Source organism: Mus pahari, chromosome X (genome assembly GCF_900095145.1).
Source record: "Mus pahari chromosome X, PAHARI_EIJ_v1.1, whole genome shotgun sequence".
Lineage (NCBI taxonomy): Eukaryota > Metazoa > Chordata > Mammalia > Rodentia > Muridae > Mus > Mus pahari.
The window spans coordinates 88,424,690-88,436,884 of record NC_034613.1 but is presented as its reverse complement, the minus strand read 5'-3'; the positions used below and the strand labels follow the sequence as shown (position 1 = coordinate 88,436,884).

At 39.8% G+C, this 12,195-nt stretch overlaps 1 protein-coding gene across 2 annotated transcripts in view; it reads left to right on the top strand.

The window, feature by feature from the left end:
• The window catches only part of Hdac8 (histone deacetylase 8), a 211,086-nt gene that overhangs the window by 90,914 nt on the left and 107,977 nt on the right, over positions 1-12,195 (top strand). Inside the window, exons 8-9 of one of the 2 annotated variants that reach the window (XM_021187692.2) lie at positions 7,018-7,190; positions 10,138-10,232. In XM_021187692.2, coding sequence (XP_021043351.1) covers positions 7,018-7,190; positions 10,138-10,232 — 268 coding nt within the window. Of the gene's footprint in view, positions 1-3,780; positions 5,155-7,017; positions 7,191-10,137; positions 10,233-12,195 lie in introns of those variants that run through there. The other variant, XM_021187694.2, reaches the window with a different exon arrangement.

Genomic DNA, 12,195 nt, shown 5'->3' with positions numbered 1-12,195 from the left:
GAAGAAGAAGAAGAAGGAAGAAGAAGAAGAAGAAGAAGAAGAAGAAAATAATAGAATGTAGAGATACTTGAACACTCAAACACTGCTGGTAGACATGTAATGTATAGTGATGCAGCCACTATGGGGAAAAAACCTAGGATTTCTCAGATGCTTAAACATACAGTTATCACAGAGCCTAGTAGACACACACAAACACACACGTCAGACAGAATTAAAAATATGTCCACATAAAAACTTGTACCTGTATACTCCCCAGTAGCATTATTCATATTAAGCAGAGAGTAGAAACTATCCAAATATTTATCAATTTATGAATAGACAAGCACACAATGAAATATTTGTTAATAGAAAGAAATGAAGAGCTAGATGTGCTACTGCATGTCTGTAATCTCAGCACTTGCGAGGTAAAGGTAGGGCCAGGAGGTGTTCAAGGCCATCCTTGGCTACATAGTAAGTTTTAGTCCAACCTGAGATACACAAGACCCTATGTCAATAATACTCCACAAAGAGAAAAATATAATACTAGTTCATGTGATAACACAGATGAACTTTGAATACTTACGTTAAGTGAAAGAATACAGATACCAAAGAACACATATTTTACACTTCTATTATATAAGGACAAAATTAGATAAATCTATAAAAATAGAAAGTAGATCAATGCTTCTAAGGGTTTGTGGTTTAGTACATGCTTCTAAGGGTTTGTGGTTTAGTACATGGTAGAATGAGTAGTAACTATTCATGGTCACAAGGCTGCATCTGGGCATGATGAGAAAGCTCTAAAATCCTTTGTAGTTAATGACTCCATAATCCTGTGGCTTCGTTAAGAAAAAAAACAGCATTATACAGTTTAGATGGAGGACCTGTATGATCTGTAAATATCAATTGTTTTAAATATACTTTGTGTGCATGTTATATGTACACAAATTGTGTGTGTGTGTGTGTGTGTGTGTGTGTGGGCTAGTGGTCACCCTCTGGTGTCTCATGAGCCCTTGTGTTTTTGGAACATGTTCTCAATGAACCTGCAGCTTTCCAATTATGATAGGCTGGCTGGCCAGCAGCTCCAGGGATCCTCCTGTTTCTGTCTCCCCAGCACTGGATTACAAGAACATGCCCTCACACCTCGATTTTTCACTAGTTCTGGGGGTCCTCATCCTTGTGCTGCAAGAACCTCACTGATTAAACTGTTTCCTTAGCCCCTGTTTTAATATACTTTGAACAAAATCTGTTCCTGAAGCAGTACATGCTGTTAATCAACTGGAGATCTTTGAGTAGAAACAGCTGCCAGTTGCTTTGAGGTTTCAACCTCAAACAGAGAAAAAACATGGATAGGTGGCTCAGTCTCAGTCAGCTCTCTTCCCTGCAGGAAGTATAGGGTACCCTAACATGGATGAAACTTTGGCAGCATTGGCAACGAGGAAGGAACACGGGCCATTTGTCACCCAAAGAAAGTAAATCCTTTGAGGAGCAGAGATGGGAGATGAGAGAAAGATTTTGCGAGTGGTCTATAGCCCTAAAAGCAACAGGAAAAAGAATCGAGACCCCTAGAGAAGGTAGCATTGTGAAGAAAGAATACGGTGGAGGACATTGCCAGGTAGAGACAAGAAGTAGAGGAATGTACTCATTACACAGAACCTCAACCTGTTCAAGTATGAGGCAGACAAGGATTGAGCTTAAAAGATTCATCTCATACTCATTACCAGCAGTTAGTTACGCATGGGGAGGAAGTGGAGTTAATTTGGGGCCCTCATTTAATAAACCTTTATATTTGATATTTTGAGTGGTGAGGTGGTTTTGTTTTGAGACAGGGCCTTCCTATGTGGCTCTGACTGAGCTGGTGCTCCTTATGAACTTGGTTTGGCCCTCACGCTGGCGTGGCTCTCCCTGCCTCTGCTTCCCAAGTGCTAGGATTACAAGTGGACACTACCACACCCATCTTGTGTTTGAGTTTTTAGAAATAGATCACAAATGCCCTTTCATCCTATTTTTTGCTGTTGAGGCAGGCTCTTGCCATGTAGCCTAGGCTGCCCTTATACTCACTCTCCTGCCTCAGCCCCCTGAGTACTGGGAGTTTTTTTATTAGACCAGATGATAGAAGAAATACAATTGGTTTTTGCAGTCAGAAGTGAAATAAAGGGTTGCCAAATTCCAAAACTGGATAGTCTTTATCAATCTATAAATGTTTATGGATTTGATGATCAGAGTTGTAAATATGAATTATAGTCAAACAATTCTTTGGAATTATCAGCTACTGCAGAAGAGAGCAGAAAACGTGGATAGCATGGTTTAATCAAAGGCCTTATGTTGGCCAGTCAAAACTGACCATTTGTGAAGGATGCTTGTCTGAGTTTCTGAAATCACTAACCATATTCTCAGAAAGAAAACAGGTGGGTTGGTGCTTTGAAAACAGGAAGTGATCAAGCAATCAGTTGTAACACAAACAAAGAGCAAGTTCAATAAGGACATGGGAAGACAGAAAACTGTAGCAGACAAAGAAGTTCAGAGTTCAGGGTCTTAGATGTGAAGTGGTCCCAAAAGTTTGCTTATATCAAGCTATGCTTAGGAGTAACTAATATGGAGTGTAGGCAAACACTGTTGTTGAAACCAGAAAGACAAGTGATGTCAGAAAATTAGTCCTTGGAGAAAAGTGAGGTGATTTTTTTTGTTTGTGTTTATTTGTTTGTTTGTTTAATTCTGTAAACCCATCGCCAACCGTGTATGTTGTATAGAGTAGGCATTCAATTAACTTGGTAGATGGGTAGAGGGGTGGGTGGGTGGATCCAAATAGATGAACAAACATTATAGCACTTAATACTGTTTATTACTTCCCTATCTTCTACTCCCTACTGAACCATCAACACTATTAGGTCTTTGCCTCTGGGTTCTCCCCTTACTCCTTTTTGAGACAGGGTCTCAAAGTTGGGGCTAATCTGCTAATTCACTAATAACCGAGGCTGGTCTAAAATATTGGGCAATCCTCTTGCTGCAGTTTCCTCTGGACTAGTATTATAAGAATGTGTTACCATCCCTAGTATAGGGAATAATAGATACTTAACTCTGGGTTTAAGTGAGTGAACAAATACTGAACAACAGAGAATCACAACAAAGAAAGAGAGAAGAAATTTGTATTTGTTTAATATAAACAAATGATGTTGACTTCAAAGTGGAACTAGGAAGCTAGACCTGGTGGCACAGGCATATACTTTCAGCACTCAGGAAGTTAAAACAGGAGGTCTCCATGAGTTCGAGACTAGCCAGGGCTACATAGTGAGAATGTGTCTCAAAAAACAAAAACAAAAACAAAACAAAACAACAAAACAAAACAACAGAACAAGTAAATTATAATAAACATGGAGAGAAAGACGGGTATGAACTTGGAAATGGCCATTTCTCCAAAAATACCCCCCCTCTGCAGTCACTGATCTCTAACAAGCTGCCCACCCCTCCCAAGGTTTTCCATATTTCCCTGGCCCTGCGTCATTCTCACGTTGTCCTCGTGCCTAGAGAGCTTCAGCGTCCCCTGTGCTATCCTCTCCGCTTCCAGGCTTTATGATTTTTGTCCTTACATGTGACATCAACAAGCTGAGCTCTTAAGTATATTTTTTTTTAGCAAGATCAGTACTTACAGATCTCCAGGGGCTCCCATTTGACTGTCAAAACAAATGAAAATCTGAGTACTTTTCCATGTCCACCCGCTTTCTATAAACCGAGTTTTAGTCAGTGTACAAAATGCCTTACCTTTTTCAAAGCTTCTGATTCCTGTTTTTTCTACCCATCCAGAGCCTGTTTCACCAGAACTCCCTGAAGACTCATTTTCCCTACAGCTCTAATGAAGACAACTGTTCCAGAAACACCCCCCTTCCTTTCCTTCCTTTCTCCTAATTACCAGTCATGAACATTATAGGTATCTTCTTTTCTTGGGTATCCCTTCATGTTGCTCTATTAATTTTGTCATGGAAGTTCTTCTTAAGTCCCTGTCTTTCTTTGTGTCAGTGGCCTCTAGATGGTTAGCCCTGATCAGCCTTCAGCATATTCCACACTAGAGTTCACTTATCTCTTAAGATGAAATTTTAATTGTGTTCCCTCCCCCCCCCACACACACACACACATACAAACAGCAAACACATTGCACATGGACATGCCCACATATAATGTTTGAGATGTTTTACACACTTTGCGTAAAAACCCAAACTCATTTATTTCTGTCTTTATACATGTCCTCTCAGTGCTTCTAGCCTGCATGGCACATGCACTTCCTTCTCCGAAGCTCCTCTGCTCTTGGTAACTTCCCTGCCCCTAGCTCCCCTAACCTTACTACACAAACCTTCAACTTTCTCTTTTTCTGCTATGCTTTTTGTTTTGTTCTGTTTGAACATTTCTAGGGATTAAATTCGGGTCTTACACTTGCTACTGTCTATGCTTTTAAAGTAACTCTTTAAATTGTTATTGAATTTATTAATTTTACTGGGTGGGGCACATGTGTAACAGAGTTGGTTCTTTCCTTTTACTGGAGTTTAAAGTCAGGTCATCGGGCTTGGCAGCAAATATCTTTACCTGTTGTGCTAGCTCAGTGGCTTTAGCAAAACTTTTATTTCAAAATAATCGCATGTTCACAGGAGGTTGCAAAGGGAAGTCCTGTGTACTTCATTCAGATTCTACCAGTTATGCATACATTCACTTATGTGTGTCTGTGTAATTTTATCATATCTGTAGCCTCACATGACAACTACAGTCAAAATTCAGAACTTTACCATCACATATAGGGTGTTGGGCTACCCCTATAACTGTCACAGCCATCTATAACTCTTAGCAATGACTAATTGATGTCTTCCTTTAGTGGTTACGATTTTACAATGTTATATGAATAGAATCACACAGTATTATTCTTTTGAGATTGGCCTCAAGTACCCAGCATACTTTCCTTGTAATGCACTCAGATTCTTTGTGTATAATAACGGTTTGTTTCTTCATATTGATGTAAAGTATTCCACTGCTGTGCCTGCTGGTTTTTTAACCATTTACCTATTAAAGTACATTTGGATTTTTTCCAGTTGAAGCTATTATATGTAAAGATGCTACACACATTCATGTGCAAGTTTCTACATGAAAATAAGTCTTAACTCTGTGGAATAAATCACCCAAGAGTGCAATTGCTAGCTCATATGGCAAGTCTATTTTTAGTTTTGTCAGGAACTGCTAAATTATTTTCCAGAGTGGCTATACCATTTTACATTCCCACTAACAAGATACGTGTGATCCAGTCTCCACATCTTCACCAGGAATTATTATCACTGTTTGCTTCTAGACATCTTGAGAATTGGCTCATACATGGTGCATCTCCATAGTCTCTGTAGGGCCGTTTCTAACCTCACCTGGACCAGCTCACTTCTCTCTCCCTTGTGCCATATTTAATACTTCATTTATCATTGTCGTTTAGTTATTTATTGTCAGAGTTTCTGCATTCCCCTCTATTCTGAACTATGTGATAACACAGGCCATGCCAAATTCCTCTTGGTTCCCGGAGCATCTGATCCAATTCCATTCTGAGCACATAGTGGGTGCTCAGTAAGTGTGTGCTAAGTGAGAGAATGAAATGAGTGGAAAGAATGGTAGTTTCCCTCCCCCTCCTGCGACAAAGCTTTTTAAAATAGGCATCACGCCTTCGTCTGTGTCTCCCAGTAGCAGTTAATAGGGTGCTCTGTTTGTGTAGATGCTCAATAAATGTCGCCTAAACTGTTCAGGTGGCTTATCTTTCCTCTGCACCCATGAGATAAGCACATGAAAGAGAGACTAGACCTAGGAATCCTTGCATTGAGGATCATATGTCATAAATTTTGTAATATTCTTATAATCTCTACAATCACTCAGCATTCATCTGTGTGATGAGAAATCAAAACAAAATAGTTCTTTAAGTCAGAGAACACCTCGGTGACCATCACTTCATAGCCTGGTTACATATGAATTGGGAAGGGCAGTGTTTTATAGCCCTGAATTCCATCTCAAAAGGATCTGGGATTTTTCTGTTTTTCTGCACTGGTGTAATTTGACATGTTGATTATGAGAGGGTCATTAACTTCAACATTTTTGATCACTTTTTGACTCTGTATTTTCTCAACTCTGAAGTCTGTTAATTTGCACTTGTTTATATGTCTCTGTAAGAGTTACTCTGGCCCTTGAGGACTGGGATATGTTTTGTCTGGAAAGTAGATTGTAAGCCCCTTGAGAGCAAGGACCTTATAATTCCTAGGAATGCATTCTGGACATTGTCAGTGTTCAATTAATGACAATATTGGAAGCCTGACTAAGGTTACCTGTCACATTGACGTTTCCCTTTTCATCTGTAAGGCTTCATGCCCTCTGCAAATAGCTGTTCGGCTGATATGATAGCATTGATTCTACTCAAAATTACACTATTACCCACTGCAACTTGTTCTTTTGGGTACTTTGAAATTATGATCAGTTGATAGTGTTCTCCTTATAATACCATGCTTACATATGCACTGGGGAGGACTCTATTTCAGAACCCTCAAGTCCCCTGCATAATGAAAAGTCAGCTGATTCCATCTCGGTTTTCAAGGCTTGCCTCTCTTGCCCCCACTCCAAGTATGATTGCTATCTAAAATTATCAGAAGAAAACCTTCATAACTACTCAATGTATATGTTTTATTTCTCTTAATTCTAAAATGGAATAAATGTGTATACTATGCCCCAATGGCTACGAAAGTTAAACAGATATGAATTTTTCAGTGAAGTCTAGGTTGTGAAATGAAAAGGAAGAAATTGGTTCAGTGGTGATGGTGAAAGTAGAGGAATTGTTACCATAAGTCAGGTTTATAAAAGGATGATGTACATACAGCCTAGCCCTCCATGTAAAGGGGACAGTTTGATGTGATAGACAGGTTACATTTCAATTACTGGATAATTCAACTATCCCTCCAACACACCCTACTACCTCTGCAAACCCCTAACCAAAGCTGATCTTTTTCTGATAATTCATGCCCTTCCTCTTTCCTACAGTGTACTAAAAGAGGTGTACCAAGCCTTCAATCCGAAGGCCGTGGTTTTACAGCTGGGAGCAGATACTATCGCTGGAGATCCAATGTGCTCCTTTAATATGACACCAGTGGGGATCGGCAAGTGTCTGAAGTATGTCCTACAGTGGCAGTTGGCAACTCTGATTTTAGGAGGAGGTGAGTACAGAGGAAAGTCACCAAGATAATTTGTCAATCTGCCTCCATACTTTCTTGACATAGAAAATAAGTTGAATTGCTTGGATTGGCTAGTACTAACCTGCCCGTGGCCCAGAAGCCGAAGTCTATGTATGAACTAGCTCACCTCCCCAGTTCAGCATAGACAAGTCCTCTGACTCATCCCTAGTTGGCTTGACATGTGCTTTGACACCTAGGCACCCGAAAGTTTGTTTCCACTCTGAAATAAAGGTTCAGAGTAAAGCAATTTCTTAGCATACACAAGACCCTGAGTTCAAACCTGAGCACTGAATAAAAAAGAAGAATTTTTCTCAGGTTATAATAGAGGATGTCAACCCCAAAAGACTGTGGGAGTCTTCTGTCAGAATAGTCATTAATTCAGTCCTTACCATCCTGTTTTAGAAACGTAGCAATGAAATTCTAGCTCTCCTCATCCAGGAATAGTAAACACATGAATTAATTGAATAGGTAAGCTGAATTTAAGAGCTACTCGTTTCCCCCAAAGCATGATTTTGTTATAATGAAGCAAACTTGAGAGATCCATAGTCTCTTGGGCATTCTTGCTTCCCTCATATTGATATTTACATTATTTAACTAACAATGATAGGTCTATTTGGAAGAAGCATTTATATGTTTGGAATCTTACCGAACCTCAGCCACCTTCATAGGTGCCTTGCTTAGGATCTTCTGTTTCCCTACCAGCCACAGTCTTTATTTCACTGGATCAGTAAACTGGTGTGTTACAATATGGTCAAGTGGGTTGCGATTAAAATGCACATATGCGTCACCAGGCGTGGTGGCACATGCCTATAATCCCAGCACATGGGAAATAGAATCAAGAGGATCGATAGGGCTAGCGTTGGCTACACAAGACCCTGACTCAAAAATGAACAAAAGTGCATAACGGAGGCTAGAGAGATGGCTCAGTGGTTATGCCCATGCCTCTCTTGGCAAAGTACCCAGATTCGGTGCCCACCCCCCACTTGGCAGCTCATAACCCTCTGTAGTTCCAGTTCCGGGGCATCTAATGCCCTCTTCTGGCCTCTGTGAGCACCTGGCATATATGTGGTATACATAGAGGCAGAATACTTATACACATAACATTTTTGTAAAATATTTAAATGCATATATGATAAACAAGCTAATTGCGTGGTGGTGGTGGGTTTTTTGTTTGTTTGTTTGTTTTACCACCCTCTTGTAAAACCCAGGTCCAAGTAAATTCTGGGACGGGCCTTATGTAAGACAGCACAAATACACCAGCCTAGTCCTTTGACAACCTCAAACCGCAGCGGGATCAAAATTAAAACTGCTTATAAGAGACAATCTCTTATGAAAAGCTGGCATGAAATTTATTAACTTCATCTCCATAAAAAGATGAAATTGATAACCATTGCATGGCATATTACTTTCCTTAACAACACTAAGGATGGTCCAGCTGGGGGAGAAGACCTTTACAACAGACATCTGTGAGAATTTAACTTTTGCCTTCTCCTAAAGAGCCTATTAGCATTAGCTCAAGCCCTTTTGCTTTTTTAACCTAAGCTTGACCCTTGAATATGTGTGTATAACTCTTTTTATGCAATATGTGCATTTCTGAAAATGCCTGCACATAAGTGTAAATTTTTCGAGTCAAGCAATATTATGTGTATACAAGAGGTAGCATATTCCTTAATCAAAACCTATAGTGATTCTTTTTTAAAGTACATAACTATGCCAAATAAGTCTGTCTTACAGACTAATTTCCCATGCTCTTATTAACACATAGACAATTAGTAGAGATAGCTACATTCTTAAGCTTCCCACTGAGGCCTGAAAGACACACAAGAAACCCTAGCCTCCCTGACCCTTCAAATAGAAGGAACACTTAAGAAAAGGGTAAAGAAGTGGGAGTGGGTGGGTACGGGAGCAGGGGTGGGGGGAGGGTATAGGGAACTTTTGGGATAGCATTTGAAATGTAAATAAAGAAAATATCTAATTAAAAAAAAAAGAAAAAAAAAGAAAAGGGTAATGGTGTGTTCCAGTTTATATATGTTAGCGCAGTGTACCAGTGAATAGTATCATCTATTGCTCTTAAAATCGAATCATTTTGGAGGATAATGTATATGGTCACCCTACCTAAAATAAAGCTGATTTTATTTCCTTTGGTCTCCTCCGAGGTTAGAAAATTATTCCATTTTACCCTTATACTCTTGGAATTTAGCTAAAGGCCAATGTTCTAATACTTGCATGGCAAAGCACATCCATTCAGCACAAAAATATGCTGATTATTAACCAGTGTAATATGGCTGCTGGGTGACTGTGACAGGACCTGACGAGATGGGTCAGAGTGTCAATCATCAGTCCCTTCCTTGGCTCACTCTCTTTGATCTCTGCCACTAGGCTTGCGTTTTGTGGTGAAAGGGAATGCTGATATTAAAAGAAGGAAGTCTGTTTCTGTCAGCACTTTCCTTTTCTTTTTCCTGGATGCCTTTAGGATTAGATCTGCCAATAGCTTTAAAATACAAATCGCAGCCAACAGTCACTTTATAGAATTGTTGCAAAATTCCTCTGAAAAAACATCACATTGGGTGGGTCACCTCCAGACATCTGGGTTCCAGGGTTCTCAGTCTCGCTAAGGTCTCCTGGTGAAACTGGGGTGCTTGCCTTCTTCTGGTGAATATTTGCTGGAAGATGAGAGCCTCTTTAATCTGTGTGGCCCTTGAAATTCCAAGTTCCACTGTGTGCACAATCTGACTGGTCCTGTGAAGTCAACCTACTGGGTGGTTTACAAATATCGCTAGGGGATGCTTAAGTAGGACTCTGCAAGTTAGACTTGTCTTTTTAGCCCTTTTATTAAAACACTTTTCTCTCCTTCCTTACCCACCCGTCCCCCTTCCCTCTCCTGTTGTTTTGTATACTTTCCTAACTTCACAATTCTTGGTGGAAACAGGAGGCTATAACCTTGCCAACACGGCTCGTTGCTGGACATACTTGACCGGGGTCATCCTAGGGAAAACACTACCCTCTGAGATCCCAGATCATGAGGTAAGTAAGGCTCTGAAAAGTCCTCTTTTCTTTAAGGAGAAGAGCTGAGTCATTCCACCTAATCAAAATCGCGTCCTCACCACTCAATACCGTTTTGTTGAGAGACACTTCAATAACAATAACACAGTGTTTTGGCAGAATAGTGGACTCTTGTTCCAAAATAGCCAAGACCTTCTGCCTTTTTTTTTTTTTTAACAAAAGCTCTCAAAGGCCAACCAACTTTAATTTCTCAATTAATTACAGAGACTGTGGGAAGGGGTCACCTGTTCACACAAAGAACTCTTTGGAATATGTACATATTTACAGCCCCTAATCTCAAAAGGGAAAGGACTAGTTTTTAAATATATAAGCGAGGTTTGGGGTTGTTTTTAAGGGTGCCATAGGTAAGATGAGACCCATATTCTTTGGTACTCAATCGGCTCTCTCAGTTGTCTTTGCCTAATGTAAAGCTCAGGAACCCTGATCACTGAGAAAGTCGGGTCTGGTGAGTTTCCAGGGTTAGAGGTGCAGAGATCAAGGCTGGGCCATCCAAACTGAAATGTGTCATTTGAACCCTTGCCGTTTTTTCTGGTCATACGAGATGGCCTTAACAAAGCAGAAATGTCTATTTTAGTTTTCCCAAAAACAAGTAATAGAAGCTGTCTGGGATCTGTGAGTATGTTGATAATCACTAACTCAAAGGTGTACCGCACCTATTCCCACCTACTCCCTCCCCCAGGCAGGGAGTATTATTATCACAAATGAAGATACAGCCACAGACCTTAGACTGTGTGACCTAAAATAACAAAGTAGTCCGTGAAGCCTCACCTTCTCCAGCTGGTTCCCAAGGATTAGGGCTAGTGCTTTGCTCGGAATGTTATGATTTCTGCCAAATGTATTGCTGTATACTTGAGAGCATTATGCTTTTTGAAGTCCCTATTTTTTTGTAAATTAGAAGTAACTTAAACTAATTTGCTTCCAATTTTCTTCAAACCATAGGTGAGGTATAATATGTAACTCAAATAAACCACTCAATATGTCTAAAATACAAATAGAAGGCACGGTATAATTTGAGACAATTTGCCAGTGTCAGGGTTAACGGAAGCCTCTTTTCTTGACTTGACTTACCTTTATTCAGTATTTGGAAGCTTAATGAAATATAAAGGTAAGTGCTGTGAACAAATGTAATTGCTGTTATTGCTGTGGGAATATCTCAGATTGCATTGTAATTTAGAGCGCTGGGACGCCAAAAACTGATCAAGTTATGTCAGAAAGCAGCCGTAAGCTGTAGTAGTCTGAATTGAGAGTGAGTGTTATGTTCCTCAGAAGCAAAAGCAAATCTAATGATTCAACTGTATTAAAAGAGTGATAAAATTTTAATAAGCACGAATATTGCCTCTGGTACCTGGAGAAGCTATGCGGGTGAACAGATGTAGGTTTTGGCCTTATAGATTGAGATGCTCTGTCCTTATATGGACTCGTTCTACAAGATTAAATGAGATGTAATACATGTCAAGTGCCTGAGACACAGTCCGTGGCACCTAATAGACAGTTCAAAAATGCAAGTTCTTCTTCCCTTTTGTGTGTTCCATGCTTCTCATACCCAGACGTTTATAACTCTGTCATTCATATATTTGTCCAAACCCTTTGTGAATCCCTTCTGTCATATTCTTTGGGTATGAGAGATATGAGTCATCCAAGAAGGCACAAAAAGGAATTGAAATGACAGTCTTCAGGTACAATGAGATATTATTTTAATGAAAATTGCCGAAAATAGACCACACAGCATGAAGGCCTATATAAGTTTTGTGTCACAATACACAGTTGCACACAAATATCTGATCTGCAATCAGATCATCAAGTATAGATTAAAAACAATATTTTCTGTGTTTCCGTTATTTACTAGGAACTGTACTACTCTCACTGTCTTAAAAGATACAGAGGGCAGTAAGACCTTATCCTCTATGTGGCTGGAGGGAGCTGT